Source organism: Trichosurus vulpecula, chromosome 3 (assembly GCF_011100635.1).
Source record: "Trichosurus vulpecula isolate mTriVul1 chromosome 3, mTriVul1.pri, whole genome shotgun sequence".
In the NCBI taxonomy this organism is placed as follows: Eukaryota; Metazoa; Chordata; class Mammalia; order Diprotodontia; family Phalangeridae; genus Trichosurus; species Trichosurus vulpecula.
Genome location: NC_050575.1, coordinates 42197381 through 42214379, shown reverse-complemented (window position 1 = coordinate 42214379; position 16999 = coordinate 42197381). Strand labels below are relative to the sequence as shown.

The 16999-nt window shown below is 37.2% G+C and overlaps 1 protein-coding gene across 1 annotated transcript in view; it reads left to right on the top strand.

Moving 5' to 3' along the window:
* The window catches only part of NID2 (nidogen 2), a 143038-nt gene that overhangs the window by 123719 nt on the left and 2320 nt on the right, over positions 1–16999 (top strand). Inside the window, exons 15-18 of the mRNA XM_036750336.1 lie at positions 621–750; positions 1822–1993; positions 15161–15318; positions 16512–16635. Coding sequence (XP_036606231.1) covers positions 621–750; positions 1822–1993; positions 15161–15318; positions 16512–16635 — 584 coding nt within the window. The remainder of the gene's footprint in view (positions 1–620; positions 751–1821; positions 1994–15160; positions 15319–16511; positions 16636–16999) is intronic.

Genomic DNA, 16999 nt, shown 5'->3' with positions numbered 1-16999 from the left:
AGCTCATCATTTCTTATAGTATAGTAATATTCCATTGATTCAATTGAGTCCTTCTCAAAGTTTAGCCCCAGAAAAAGGAGGAAAGATATGGGACAATAGTTACGGGGATAGATGGATCAAGTGAAGAATTTTTGATGATGGACAAGACACGAGAATGTTTGTAGGCAGTATAGAAGCTGGTTCAAAATCATCTAGACCTAAGTCTAGGGCAGGTCACAGCCTGAACAACAGGAAATAGCATTTTATAGGTGTGTCATAAAGGTTTTAGTAAGTAAACAATTATACACAATTTAACATCCCTCAGGCAAAGCCAGCTTGGGCTATTTTTCAAGTAATAAGATATAATTGTGCTGCTGGTCCTAGAAAACAAAATGAAGGGCAATTAATACATTTAGAGATATGTAGAAGTATAGTAGGCTACCTCATGAGGTAGTCCCTTTCACTGAAGGTCTTCAAACAAAGACTAGATTGTTGACGATATTGTAATGGTAGAGGAGCCTTTCTATAATTAAGATTCTGTGAGTCTACGACCACTATACAGAATAGTACTATACAGCTAAAAATAAATAAAAGCAACCACATAATTCCTAATTATTTCTCTTCTGCTTTGTTTCACAAAGGGTTCCATTGTGGTAGGGATAGATTATGACTGCCAGGAGAAGATGATATATTGGACCGATGTTGCTGGGCGTGTAATCAGTCGGGCCAGTCTGGAATTAGGCAATGAGCCTGAAATTGTCATCAGTTCAGGTAAGTAGAGGTGGCCATTAGCACAAAACCACATTTCAAATTTGATTTTCCATTATTTTCAGGTCATTTGAGTATTTTGTGCTATAGTGTTTCCTCTGGTTTTCTCTCTCATCCTCATCATCCCCTCTCCCCACTGTCATCAAACAACAATCGTTGAATCGTACATGTCTGTAGAGCTGCTCAAAATGCAAGCCCTTCTCTATCTAATGATTGTGATCTAACACATGGCGTGTGAGAGTAAGGAAGGTCCTTGGAGTGTCACCAAAGAAAGCAATTACAATGTTAATCCAGATTTTGGTGGTGATTGTTAGTACTTGTTTACACTGGAATCCTCAACGCCTCCTTCTTATTGCACCTATGATTCTTTGTCTTCTAATGTCAAAGAGAAACATTTTGAGGAGCTTCAGGGGATAAAGCGCTGAGGAAAAAATCGCCACAAAAATACAATTTTGCTACTATAAAGGATACAATTGGCCCTGGTCATTTTCATTTTTTAATTTTTACAAATTTCATCAGAGAGCATAAGGAAAATTGTGATGATTCAACTTATTTAAACATGTTCAGTGTTTCTTCAATAATCAATTAATAATCTATAAGAATTTATTAAGTACTGGTACTGTATGCCAGACCCTATGCTGGGCTCTGATATGAAGGCAAAAATTAAATAATAGCTGATATTTACATGATACTTTAAGGTTTATTTTAATTTATACATTGTTTCATTGGACCCTCACAACAATTTCGTATTTCCATATTCTGGATAGGGAAACCTGAAGCTCAGAAAGTTTGCAACTTTCCAGAAGCACTGATCTAAGTATCTGAAGAAGGATTCTAACCCAGTCTTTCTGACACCAAGACCAGCACACTCAAGACATTATACCATACTGACCATTTCTTTTGTCAATTATCTCTCCCCCTCTATTTCTCCAGATTTCTTCTACTATTAGTTTAGGTCTTGTGATTTTAATCATTTTAGGATTCTTATTTGTACTTGAAACATAGAAAGATTCTCTGTGCTTCAAGTTCATTAACTATCCTAGTGTTTAAGATTTGCTTTTGCTTCCCTTCTAGGACTGATGAGCCCAGAAGGACTTGCCATTGACTATTTCCGTAGAACCATGTTCTGGACAGATAGTGGCCTCGATAAAATAGAGAGTGCCAGGTTGGATGGTTCAGAACGCAAGGTTCTCTTTGACACTGATCTGGTGAATCCCCGAGCCATCACTGTGGATCCAATCGGAGGGTCAGCTCTATTGCTAAAGGATAATGTATTTATAAACAGTTGAATCATAAACATAGTATAAAGAGGGGAAGAGTAAAAATTTTAATTCACATTTCCATAGTTATAAGCTTTTTCAGGACAAATGTTATTTTCATTCTACGGATAATAGAACTGAGCTCAAACTCAGAAAGATTAGGTGACTAGTCCATGGTCACACAGTTATTGCATGTCAGAACCAGGATTTGAACCCCATTGCTTCTTCTAGCCTTTATTAGTCAAAAAAAATACATTGCCAAAACCACAAAAGAATTTGTCTCCATTAAATGTACTCTGAATATATGTATATGTGTGTGTTAATTCCTTGCCACTCAGTGGTGACTCAGCTGAAAATCTTTTCCATTTTTTTAGGTAAGACCACCAATTCATATATGAAAGTTTAAAAATCAGTTTTCCAGTGCTTTTTAGACCAAGCAGGGTATTTAACTCACTGGAGAAAATGAGTGTACAAATCCTAACTCTGACATTTATAACCTATGTGACTTCGTGTCACTTAATCTTACTGAGACTCAGTTTCCTCACTTATAAAATAAGGGACTAAATTATCTCTGAGATCCCTTCTAGCTCAAGATCTAAGATCTGATGAATATGATCATAACAAGAATCCTGTGAAACTTTCTCGTGATTTAAATGACACTCCTACCACACTAAATTCCGGAGTTTCTATCTTTTCAAAAATTTTTCCTATAAATTATTTTTAAGGTTATTATTTTTGTTCCAGAAATGTAAAGTGCCCTCTGCTTAGGTCTCTATTAATTTTAGTTGTGTTCTGCATGTGTTCGTGTCTGATTGCTGGGTCTATGTCAAATCCAATTATGCCTATAGTGGATATAGTGGTCTGCAAACTGAATGTCTGAGGGACTAATTATTTTCTCCCATGAGCATTGCTGATAATTGGGCTTACTTTCCAACTAGCTCATAATGGCACCTTGGTTATAGATGACCTTGTGGTCTGGGTGAAAACCATCCTTTAATTTTAAGTACCTATTCCATCCAACAACACTTTCTTAGGTGCTAGGCATAAATATAAAAACAAAAACACTCCCTGCTGTCATAGAGTCTACATTCCTCTGAGGGGAAGCAATGTATAAATAAATGAGTAAGTACATGTTATATAGAAAATAAATACAAAATAATTTCAGAGGGGAAGAATTGGAGGAATCAGGAAAAGTCCATTTCAGGAATTGGATATCATTGGGTACTTTAATCCAGGGCTGTCCAACCTTAGGTTTTTATTGAAACAATAGACAATATATTTTGATTTGCCATTTTAGTGAGAGTTCTGTGGTAGCTTGACTTCCTTTACTAAAGCATTTATGTAAATTTCCATGCTTGTAGGTGGACCGCATAAATCATACTGCAGGCTGCATTTTGGACAGTCCTGCTTTAATCTGTTCACATTTAAAGTTATGAGAGTTATGTTTATTTTGCTCTCCATTTGCGTCTAATATTTTTTCCCAAGTTAAGATTCCCCTTACCCGCCTCTGTAAAGAGAGTACTTTATATCTTCAGTTACTTCAAGGAAACCTTATTCTCAGTGGCTCTCTTTCTCTTCTCCTTAAGCCTCTGCATCTCCTGTTTGTTTCCTCTGCCACTAATTTTAGAGGTTGCTTAACTAATTTTTCTAATTGTAGAAATTTTCCTCCTTTTTCCTTCTCAATTAAGTAGTCAAGTAAAATCTCTTAACTTGTTTTGTTAGTTTTAAATTTTTGTTTCCTGTATCTTTTCCTTTTTAAATTCTATTTAGTGTTTTATTATTCCCCAATTACATGTAAAAACAATTTTTAACATTCGTTTTTTGAAGCTTGGAGTTCCAAATTCTCTCCTTTTCTCCCTACCCACCCCCATTCCATGGAGAAGGCAAGCAATTCTATATAGGTTCTGTAGCTAAATCATTCACAGCTGCTCATCTTACAAGATTGCTGTTACTTTGTACACAATAAATTTCACTTTGCGTCACCCCATGCAAGTCTTTCCAGGTTTTTCTAAGAGCACCCTCCTCACCATTTCTTATAGGTACAATATAGTATTCCATCATAATCACATACCACAACTTGTTCAGCCATTCCCCAACTGATGGGCATCCCCTCAACTTCTAATTCTTTACCCCAAGAAAAGAGATGCTATAAATATTTTTGTACATATAGCCCCTTTTCCTTTTTTTTAATCTCTTTTGGGATATAGACCTAGTAGTGGTATTGCTGTGTCAAAGGGTATGCACAGTTTTATAGCCCTTTGGGCATAGCTCCAAATTACTCTACAGAATGATTGAATCAGTTCACAACTCCACCAACGGTACCTTAATATTGTCTCATTTTTCCCACATCCCCTCCAACCTTTGTCATGTACCTTTATGGGCAAGCCAATAGGTATGAGATAGTACCTCAGAACTGTTTTAATTTGCATTTTTCCAATCAATGGTGAGTTAAAGTATTTTTTCATATGGCTATAGATAGCTTTAACTACTTCATCTGAAAACTGTTCATATCTTTTGATCATTTATCAGTTGGGGAATGGGTCTTAGTTTTATTAATTTCACTCAGTTCTCTATATGTTTGAAAAAAAGACCTTCATCAGAGAAATGTGCTTCAAAATTTCTTTCACAGTTACTACTGCTGTGTTTCCCTCCATCTTATTCTACCCCCAGTTTATTCTGTTCTCTCTCTCCTTTCACCCTGCCCCTCCTCAAAAATGTTTCACTTCTGACTACCCTCTCCCTCAGTCTGCCCTCCTATCTATCATCCACTCTTTCTCTTATCTCCTTCCCCTCCTACTTTCCTGTAGGGTAAGGTAGATTTCTGTACCCAATTGTGGGTGTATGTTATTCCCTCTTTGAGCCAATTCTGATGAGATTAAGGTTCACTCATTCCCCTTCACCTTCCCCCTCTTCCCCTCCACTGTAAAAGCTTGTTCTTGCTGCTTTTATGTGAGATAATTCACCCCATTCTATCTCTCCTTTCCCTTTCTCCCAGTACATTTCTCTCTCAACCCTTAATTTTATTTTTTAAATATGATCCCTTCATATTCAAGTCACACCTGTGCCCTATGTCTATCTATATATGTGTGTGTATATATATATATACTCCTTCTAACTATCCTAATAATGAGAAAGGTCTTATGAGTTACAGATATCTTCTTCCTATATAAGTATGTAAACAGTTTAACCTTATGATTTCCCTTTTCTGCTTACCTTTTTATGCTTCTCTTGAGTCTTATATTTCAAAGTCAAATTTCCTATTCAGCTCTGGACTTTCATCAAGAATGCTTGAACGTGCTCTGTCTCATTGAATATCCATTTTTGCCCCCTGAAGGATTATACTCAGTTTTGCCGGATAGGTGATTCTTGGTTTTAATTCTAGATCCTTTGCCTTCCAGAATATCATATTCCAAGCCCTCTCATCCTTTAATGTAGAAGCTGATAGATCTTGTGCTATCTTTACTGTGGCTCCATGATACTTGAATTGTTTCTTTCTGGCTGTTTGCAATATTTTCTCCTTGACCTGAGTGCTTTGGAATTTGGCTATAGTATTCCTGGCAGTTTTCATTTTGAAATCTCTTTCAGAAGGTGGTCAATGGATTCTTTCAATTTCTATTTTACTCTCTGATTCTAGAATATCAGGAGAGGTTTCCTTGATAATTTCTTGAAAGATGACATTTAGGATCTTTTTTTGATCATGACTTTCAGGTAGTCTAAAAATTTTTAAATGATCTCTCCTGGATCTATTTTCCAGGCCAGTTGTTTTTTCCAATGAGATATTTCACATTGTCTTCTATTTTTCATTGCTTTGGTTTTGCTTTATTGTTTCTTGATTTCTCATTAAGTCATTATCTACCATTGCTCCATTCTAATTTTTAAGGAATTATTTTCTTTAGTGAGCTTTTGTACCTCCTTTTTCATTTGGCCAATTCTGCTTTTGAAGGCATTCTTCTCCTCATTGTTTTTTGGACCTCTTTTACTATTTGGACTAGTCTGTTTTTTAAGGTGTTATTTTCTTCACTAATTTTTTGGTCTCCTTTACCAAGCTATTGAGTCGTTTTTCATGATTTTCTTGCATCACTCTCATTTCTCCTCTCGATTTTTCTTTTACCTCTCTTACTTGATTTTCAAAATCCTTTTTGAGTTCTTCCATGGCCTGATACCAATTCATATTTTTCTTGGAGGCTTTGGATGTAGGATCTTTGACTTTGTTGTCTTCTGATTGTGTGTTTTTATCTTCCTTGTCACTATAGTGACTTTCAATAGTCAGAGTTTTTCTATTGTTTGCTCATTTTCCCAGCCTATTACTTGACTTTTAACTTTTTGTTATAGTAATGCCCTGCTTCCAGGGCAGAGAGCATGCTGTCCCAAGCTTCAGGGGTTTTGTCCAGCTGTTTTCAGGGATACTTCTAGAGACCTGTAAGTTTTCAGTTCTTCCAAGGTGGTATGATCTCAGGAGAGGTGTTGACTCTCCTGCCCTGCAACTGTGAGGAGGGTCATCCCTCCACTGCTACTGCAAGCTCTGCTATGCTAGTGCTCCTCCTTGCCCTGGGACTGCCACTGTGATTGTGACCCAGATCCAAATATGGGTGAAACAACAGAGTCCTGCCTCAGTGTTAACAAAAAGACCCCTTGGGGCAGCTAGGTGGTGAAGTGAGTAGAGCACTGGCCCTGGAGTCAGGAGTACCTGAGTTCAACTCTGACCTCAGGCACTGGACACATTTACTAGCCGTGTGACCTTGGGTAAGTCACTTAACCCCAATTGCCCTGCCTTCCCCCCTGCAAAAAAAAAGAAAGAAAGAAAGAAAAAGAAAAACAACAAAAAGACCCTGTAATCTCCTTCTAACAAGTTTTTTGACCCTCTTCCTGTCTATGGGCTGAGAACTCTGGAAGCAGCCATTGTTGCTGCTGATTTAGTGGCTCCTGGTTTGCTGGGGCCAGGGCTGTGCTGATGCAGCTTGTCCTGGACTGCGTTCCACTCTCACTCAGGTATGATTGACCCTTCCTGCCAACCTTGCAAGTTGTCTTTGGCATCTGTGGGCTGAGAGGTCTGGAAACCACCACTGCTGCCAGTGATTTAGTTGTCCTGAGGCCTGCTGCAGCTTTGCTGGGGATTGGCCTGCACTGGTGCAGCCTGCACTGGACTGTACTCCTTTTTCACCCTGGTGCAACAGACCTTTCCTGCCAACCTTCCATGTTGTCACAGGCCAGAAATTTGTTTCATTCCATCTTTTTATAGGTTCTGCTGCTCTAGAATTTGTTTAGAGTAATTTTTAAAAGGTATTTAGAGGGATTGAAGGGAAAGCTCAGGTGAGTCCCTGCCTTTGTACCGCCATCTTGGCTCCCTCTATACCTTTTTCTAACAAGCATTTCATTCCCTCATTCTCTTCGTGTATTCAATTCCTTTTCTGCTCAATCTAGATCTTTATTTCTTCATTCATGGCCCTTATATTTATTTATTCATTCCTTAGTCTCTATATTTTTCACAGAAATAAAGCTACTAAGGTACCTTTTTTGAGTCCCATTTTAAAAATATTTTATTTTTTCCATTACATATAAAAAGAATTTTTAACATTCTTTTTAAAAAAATGCTGAGTTCTAAATTCTCTACCTTCCTCACTTCCCCCCTCATTGAGAAAGCAAGCAGTTTTATAAAGGTTATACGTGTGCAGTCATGCAAAACATTTTCATATTAGTCACATTGTGAAAGAAAACACAGACAAAAAAAATAAAGTTTTAAAAAAAGGAAAATAAAGGTTTTTTTGAAGTATCTATTCAGAATCTTATCAATTCTTTCTCCGAAGGTGGATGATAGCATTTTTCATCATAAGTCCTTCAGAATTGTCTTAGATAATTATATTCCTGAGAATACCTAACTCATTCAGAGTTAATCATTGTACAATATTGCTATTATATACAATTGTTACAGTGTTGCTTCTGCTATTAGAGTAACATCAGAAATGAAGTTCTACTCATTTTACTTTGCATCAGTTCATATAACTTTTTACAGATTTTTCTGAAAGGATTCTGCTCATCCTTTTTTTTTAAGTAACAAAGGCTTTTAATTAAATATCAATGCAAATAAAAATTTTCCCCATAAACTTTGAGCTCACTTTCCTGTGAATATTATACAGCCATTGATGAGAAGGAAACCTTTATAGGAAATATATGTGGCCTATGAACACATGGTGGGGAGACATATTAATACTGAATGTACTCATCATTTGTCATAGCACATTGATATTCTGTCACAATCATCTACCACAATTTGTTCAGCCATTCTTGAATTGCTTAGCCATCCTTTCAATTTCCAATTCTTCGCCCCTACAAAAATAGCTGTTATAAATATTTTTGTTCATATAAGTCCTTTTGGTTTTTTTGAGTTCCCTTTTGTAAACCACCTCCATATTATTGCCTTAATGATTTTTTATTAAGCACCTACTATGTGCCAAGCACTGTGCAAAGTAATGAGCATACACAGAAAAGAAAAAGATCATCCACCCCTCAAGGAGCTCAAAATATAATGTAAGAGATGACAAGCAAAGAAACATGTACAAACAAGCTGTATACAGGATAAATAGGAAATAATTATGAGAGGGAAAGCACTAGAATTAAGAGGAGTTGGAAAAAGTTTCTTGTAGAAGATGGGCTTTTAGTTGGGACTTGAAAGAAGCCAAGAAGCAGAAATTAATGGGGAGAGCATTACAGGCTTGAGGGACAGTGAGAGAAAATATCTGGGTCAGAGAGATGAAGTATCTTGTTTGTGGAACAGCAAGGAGGCTAATGTCACTGGATTGAGGTGTATGTGGTGGTGAATAAGACGTAAGAAGACAGGAAAGGGAGGGGTAGCTTATGAAGGACTTTAAACACAAACAGGTGATGAGGTGTTGGGAATAGAGGATGGATAGACATAGTCAGACATGAACTTTAGGAAAATCATTTTAGTGGCTAAATGGAGTATTCATTGGAGTGGGAAGAGAAATGAGGCAGGTAAATTCACTAGCAGGACGTTGCAATAGTCCATATGTTAGGTCTGGGCTGTCCAACCTTATGTTTTTATTGAAACAATAGAGAATATATTTTGATTTGCTGCATGCAGCCCTCAGGCCACATTTTGAATAGCCCTGTGTTAGGTAATGGAGGCCTGCACTAAGGTGTGGCAGTATCAGAGAGAGGGGGCACATTGGAAAGATGTTACAAAAGTGAAGTCCATGGGCCTTGGCAAGTGGTGGTGCCATGAGAAAAGAGATAGGGAGGAGTTGAGAATGATAGATAGGTTGCAAGCCTGGGGGACTGGCATGATGGTGGTGCCTTTTTATCTATTCATGTCTCACTCTTAAAAATACCCATTTTTGCAATTGATGGAAGTATTGCCCCATACTAAAAATTTTCCTTTGTCCCTGATTGTATAATATATTACTACCTTTTGCCTTCCCTCATGATAACTTTTTTTCCCCTTCTGCCATGAAATCTCTCTGAATCCATACCTTCACACTCTTCTGGTTGTCCATTGTCCCCAGGAAGTATCCATTTAAAGAACTTTGTTCCCCTATAGGAGAATTTTTCAGTGGGGTCTCTTCAGATCTCTGAAACAAGACTTCTTCCTTTCTTTCCCTCTGTTTCAGTCCCTCTCTTTGCCTGCTCTTCTTTTTGAGAGAATACAAGGGTTATTTTCCCTTCATTGTTAATCTTTGACTTGATTGGGGAATATCACATATCCCTTTCTATCCTCTTCCTCTTCTCTTCTTTTTATGCATCCTCCTATTCTGCAATTTAGTCCCACAAAGAAACAGGTATCTTGTGAGGTTTGGTCTATGATGTTTCAGACCTGTTTCTCTATCACCACTTCTGCCTTCCACTTTTACCCTTGTTTCTTTATGTGCTATTAGAAAGAAAACTTCTTCATGGTCTCTCTATTGTTGTTTTTGTTGTTAACCCCATAGATGTTATTCTCCTTTGGTTTGTTTTTTTTTCCCCTGGGGTAATTTGTTTTATCTATGCCTCCCTTGTTTGCCGTATTTGTTTAACTTTCTTGTATTTCTATTGCCTAGGATGTTTGTAAAGCAAATAAATTTTTGAGGTCTGGTTTGCATTATGGGAATGCTTTGAAAGCCTGTTTTTTAATTGAACATCCACCTTTTTCATTAAAAGGCTCAGGTTTGCAGAGCCTATCATCTTGGGTTGCTTCTTGAACTTCTTTTCTCTTCAGAACAAATTATTCCTTTCCCTCCAATTTCTCTTAGTATAGGGTACCCAATATGTTATTCAGATTTACTTTTTTAAAGGTCTTTTAAAGGTCACTTGTAAAATGTGTTGGTTTTTATTGGAATTATTTAATTTAGCTACTATATGGCTTGGAGTTTAAATCATAGGTGTTTTGTTTTCATTTTCTAGAGGCTACCTATGGATATTTCTTCAATTAGCACTTGGTTTTATATGTTCAGAAGTTCTGGGGAATTTTCTTGTAATATTTCTTGCTTTATGGTTTTCAAGTTTCTTGACTTGGTTGTTCTGGGAATTTTCTTGTAATATTTCTTGCTTTATGGTTTTCAAGTTTCTTGACTTGGTTGTTCTGGGAAACAGAACACCCTTGTTCTTGTGACCCTTGTTGCCTCTATATATCCTGTGTTTGAAATGATATATTTTGCTTGAGTAGATACCATTTTTTCTTTTAATATTAATTTTTGTGCTTCTCTTCTTCAGATTATCTTTTACTTCAGTGTATCTGCTATTCCCAATTCATTGGTCTCTCTTTTTGTTTCTTTAGTGATGTTTGACACCATGGATTCAAGTTTTCTATTCTCCTGATTATTTCTGATGTGCAGGCCAAAAAATTTGCTTTCACAACTCTTATTCCTTTTTTTAAACTATTAAGAAACATCCTGCTATGGTTCCATGCTCTTTGGGAATCCTCAGTTTCTTATTCCTCATCAACTATTGATTCATTTTCCTTTGACTTATAATACATGGGTATCTGTTGGAATATCATAGATGTTTGGACTGGATCTAGAGGCCATATCTTTCCTGTTGTTTTATCTGTTTATGCTCAAGATCTTTAAATAGAGTTTTCTTCCTCTTGCGGTTCTTGTTAATTTTAATACTTTTCATTCACTCCCCTATTGCTCACTTTTGACTACTTCCCATTCAATGGCAGTTCCCTCAGTGGCTAGACATCAAAGCTGTCTCAGCCATGTTCCTTATCTCCATATTCTGGCTTCCTTGACTTCCTTCAAGTTCCAGTTCCCTCTTACATATAGAATCAAATAGAAATCCCTCTGACTGCTATTTAAAGCCCTTTACAGCCTGACTCCAACCTGTTTTCAGGCTTATTACATATTATTCCTCTTTATACATTCTAATAAACTTGCTTTCTTGTCCATCCTACACATGTCATCTCATTTATTCTATTCATGCCTTTGCCCAAGTTGTTCTCCATATGTAGGATGTGCCTCTCCCACATTCTGCCCCTTGGAATCCCTAATTTCCTCCAAAGCTAGCTCATGTCATATCCTACATGAGACCTTTCCTGATCCCCCTAGCTACTAGCCCCAAACTTTCTAAATTATCTTTTACTTATTTTTATATAAATACACATATTATATGTATATATATTGATTTTCTGATAAAATATGATCTCCTTAAATGAAGGGACTATTTTCATTTTTGATTTTGTATCCTCAGTTCCTGACACATAGCAGGCAATAATAAATGCTGAAATGGTAATCAGGGCAGGATTTTTTGCTCTTGTTCTCTTTTGGGATGCTAAGGCAACCAAATGCCTTTAATGAGTCTGGCCTTTGTTTGAATGGGATCTTTTGCCTTGGAATGCTTCTCAGCACTGAGGCAATGGAGAGTCATTGATTTGTATATGCTTTCCCATGCCCTGATTTCCCACACCCTGGATAGTGAGCCCTGAGTCCCCAGGGCCCTGAGCAGAGAATGTGTTGGAAGGTTAGCATTTCACTTTTGGGGGTACACTCATTGAAAGAGTGTGGGTGACAAGACTCTGGGCAAGCTGTTGAAATAGCCCCCCCCCCAGCTTTGAAACCCAGATGTTGGTGCTTCTCTGGTAACTATCGTGACTTGATCATACCAGATCTTCTGTTCATCTGCTTGTAATTTCTGTTTCTATTTGCCCTGAAGTTCAGGGAGCTGATCTTTTCTGCCTGAACTAAGTGAATGATATATGTATGTTTAATTAAACTGAGGTTGTTAACCCCTTAAAGTCGCTTTCCCTAGAAAAGCAGATCAAAGAATCTGTGTTGGCAGCCCTCCTTTGTGCTCTTGTTGTTGGTCTTACATGGCCACAGTAGCTGCTAGCAACCTTGTTGTTACAAATTCTTATTGAACATGATATACTTTCATATAAAATCCACATGAAATATAATTTAACCATCGATTCAATAGAACACTTTCTTGAACTTTGTAAGCATAAAGAGTAATAGGTGAAGAAGAAGTTCTAGGCAGTTTTCTTGTAATATTTTTTACATTATGGTGTCCAGGTTTTTTGACCTGTTCACCTTCTTCTGGAAAATCTAGAAGGGAAGTAGGGATTCCTTAACTTGCAAAATGAGGGAATTGGATGACGTTTTTATTGTCTCTTCCAAGTTTTCCACAAAGAAAAAGCTTTTAAAGAAAATAAACACTTAGATACAATATAGTACCTTCCTTGTTAGTATTTAGTTATTGTAATTACCACTTAATCTCACCATAGTTTCCTACACCATCCCATCCCAGATGAGTATAATACTTCTTTTTAACTCACTTTCAAGAGCTTCTAATTTGAGTCAAAAGCTGTTCCTAATCCAAGTTTACACATATTTTATAGTTTTATCATTTGTCATAACCCCCTGCTTAGGAGCCGGCAGTTTTAACTTCCCTAATAAGAACTTTTCACAATATAAGCTTCTTTTCTCTTCCTGTAGTGCTCAGTCCTCTCACTATTGAATTTTTTTTTTTAGTAATTATCCATTTAGCATAAAGAACAAGCTGCTCAGCGTCTCTCCTGTGCCACACTGCCAAGCTCCTAACTCCTGCCTTACTATCCAGAGCAGAAGCAGAAACTGGAGAAAAGTTCCTATTGCAGCTTGGTAACTTGGTCTTGTCCATTCCTCTCTTCTTTCCTTCCTTTCTCCCTCCCTTCTTTCCTTCCTCTCTCCCTTCTTTGCTTCCTCTTTTCTTCTCATTCTCGCTTCCTCCCTCCCTCTTTTCCTTCCTTCCTTCTTTCCTTCCCATTCCATCTTAGTGTCCTTTGCTAGATCTTCATCCAGGTCATGCCTGCTAACCACAGGGTTCTGTTCTGCACCCTTTTTTCTTCTCTGTCTATACTATTCCACTTGGTGACCTAATCAGCTACAGTGGATTCAATTATCAGCTTTGTGTTGAAGACTCTCAAATCTACTTATTCAGCCTGAACTTCTCTGCTGACCTCCAGTCTCATGTTGCCTATTGACCATCTCGAACTGGATGTCCTATAGACATCTTAAACTCAACATGTCCAAAACTGAACTCATCATCTTCCCTTCCCACCCCACAATCCCTCCCCCTTCCAAACTTCCCTATTACTCTCAAGGGCACCACCAACCTCCCAGTCACTTGGGCTTGACACTTAGGTGTCATTCTTGACTCTTCACTCTCTCTCATCCCATATCCAGTTTGTTGCCAAGGCCTATTGATTTTGTCTTTCCAAATATACTTCTCTTGCATATTTCCTCTTTTTCTTCTGACATTGCCACCACTGTAGTCCAGGCTCTTGTCTCCTCATGCCTAGACTATAGAAATAGTCTGATACTTAGTCTGTCTGCCACGAAATTTTCCCCATTCCAGTCCATCCTCCACTCAGCTGTCAAGGTGATTTTCCTAAGTCTGACCAAGTAAGTCTGACCAAGTCTACATGTCATCCCCACTCCCTCCTCCCTTCCCCAAACAAATCCCAGTGGCTCCCCTGTCACCTCAAGGAACAAATATAACATCTTCTGGTATTCAAAGTGCTTCATAACCTAGTCCCTCCCTGCCTTTCCAATCTTCTTACACCTTGCATTCCCCCACCACATGTACTGTGCAATCCAGTAACACTAGCCTCCTTGCTGTTTCTTGAAGAAGACGCTCCATCTCATGACTCCAGGCATTTCCGCTGGCTATCTACCATGGCTAGGATGCTCACCTGCCTTATTTGTGCCTTCTGGCTTCCCTGGTTTCCTTTAAGTTCCAGCTAAAATCCTACCTTCTACAGGAAACTTTATCTGATTCCCCTCAATTCTAGTGCCTTCTCTATTGATTAGCTCCCATTTATCCTATATATAGATTGTTCATACATAGTTATTTGTATGTTGTCACCTTCACTAGGTTGTGAGGGCTCCTTCAGAGCAGGGACTTTTACCTTTCTTTGTATCACTAGTAATTAGCACACTGCCTTGTACATAGCTGTTTACTGAATAAATTAGTTTCACTGACTTTCTCCTTCCTTCTAACCAGTCTTCAAATCTGCTTTACTAACTCTAAGCTTCTTCCCCTTCCATTTTTATTAGTACCTAATTTTGCTATCAGTGCTTAATTGTATTCACTTTCCTATACCACTAACCCATAAATTTGAATTAATGCCTAAAGGGACCAGATTTTATTCCAGCCACTAATTCATTTTTGAATAATCAATTTGAACATAAGATTTTTTTTAACCATAATTAAAGCATAATTGCCATTGTAAGGTTTGACCTTAAAACATTATTTGTGTATTAGGCATAATTGTGTGTGCTCTCTCGACTTGAGCACTCTGTAAAAAGCCAAACAGAACTTCTCTAATGAACTTTCCCTACTCCAAAGGCCTGGGACTAATAAATATTAAAATTCTTGTCTGACGCATCTCATGGAGCTATTGGAGTACGGAGTATCAGAAATATAGAAATGATAAACCAAATCAAAGACCAAAAGTACTTAGGGTACTGTTCTGGTCCTCCATGGATTTCTATAACTACTGCATTCTTGACCCCTGCAATAATGAAAAGTAGAATAGAGATATGGTTGGAGGCTTGGGGCAGAGAAATGGAGCTTTTACATATTCTTCCTCGTACCCTCACAGTTCATTTAGGGATCATTTACAGTGGAATATATTTGAGTGATGTGAATAATATTTTTTAAATAAATTAAATCATCCACAGCAACCTGTACTGGACTGACTGGAATAGAGAAGGACCTAAAATTGAAACCTCTTCTATAGATGGAACAAATAGAAGAATTTTGGTGAATAAAGATATTGGACTACCTAATGGTTTAACCTTTGATCCATTCTCTAAACTGATTTGCTGGGCAGATGCAGGTAATTTTATTTACTACAGATAATATGCAAAACCTTTGGCTGCAAGTAGGCCAGATTGCATTGTTCTTGTTTTGTGTTTAACTAGCAGGCAAAGTTAAAGTAGGTGTACAACATAAAGGAAATTTTTCCAAAGTTCCTTCCAATCATCCCTGGGAAAGCCCATTGCATAGACTTGGATGCAAAGGTTGATTTTATTACTCTGTAACAATATTACCACCATGTGAAAAGCAGGTCTTGTTCAGTCATACCCAACCCAGTCTCTGGTCCAAAAAAAGAACAGATAAGTGTTTCTGCTGAAAAGGAAATCTTTTTGAAAAAATCATAAATGATGAAAGAGAAGCCTCTAAATTGGTAATTGGTAAACACCAAGCTTCCTTGGTTATTTCATTATTACAGATATTAATCCATTTTTACTTTATTCTAAGATAATCCTTTGCTGTGAGTTGGGTCTATATTAAGCAAGTTGGGGCTTTAGAGAGCGTTTAAACCCCTGGGGAATTTATCATCTAAACTGGAAGATAACTTAAGTGAGACATTTTAAGATTCAATTATCCACAAATGAATTAAGGCTTCCCAAAGTAGTTGAAGATGAAATTGGGATTGAAATTTTTGATTGTTTAATCTTTGAACACTTTTCCTTTTCTAAGATTTAGTTTTATACTGTCCAAAACTATATTGAAAATGATTAATATTTTCACTTCTATTTTGTTTCAAGTCAGAAAAAAAGCTGTTTAAAAAATTTATATTTTGTCTTTGCTTAATGCACATTTTATAAGCATGTATATATTAGGGCATCCATTGCTCACAAACATGCATATTATCACATAAATGGGAAAAAGCCTTTTCAATAGTATTTATGTTAATGTGCCTCAGGAGTACACAAACCCAAATTTAGTTGCCTGCATAATTTCTTCAAATGAAATTTGAATCATCTTTGTGTAAGGGAGCCATAGTTTAAATATAAAAATGCTAACTAAAGGGCTAATGAAGTATTCTTTCAGGATTAATAAAATAGAACCAAGTTGCTGTTTGTAAAAAGGCAATGGTAGAAATGCTACGATTTTTTGATGTTCTATTTTTCTTGACCAAGACTCCATAATTTTCAGGGGAAAAAAGGGTGAGGGCTCCTCAGTTTCTTGAAGCATGAAGTGTATGATACTTTTTAATTATGTTTTCTAATTTTTTTCCCAAAGGAACCAAAAAACTGGAATGTGCATTATCAAATGGAACTGGAAGGCATATAATACAAAATAACCTCAATTATCCCTTCAGCATTGTTAGCTATGCAAATCACTTTTATCATACAGACTGGAGAAGGTAAATTGAAGACCGAAAAGAACAACATTGAATTTAAGGGAAAAATCAAAGTATTTTAGAGTTATTTTACTCAGCCAACTAGTTGATCATCCATTTCATCATTGGCTTTTTCATCAGTGGTACACTTGCTCTAAGATGAAGTACTATAGTGCAGCTGGAAGAACATAAGATTAGGAGTCAGGAGAACAAGGTTTGAGTTCTGACTGTACAGTTAACTTGCTTTCTCTACACCTGTTTTCTCATCTGCAAAATGAGAGGAAGTAGAGAGTGCTGACTGTGGAGTCAGAAAGAACTGAGATCTAAGCTGTCTCTAACACATATAAACTGCATGACAATGGCTATAAATCACTTATTCTCTTAATGC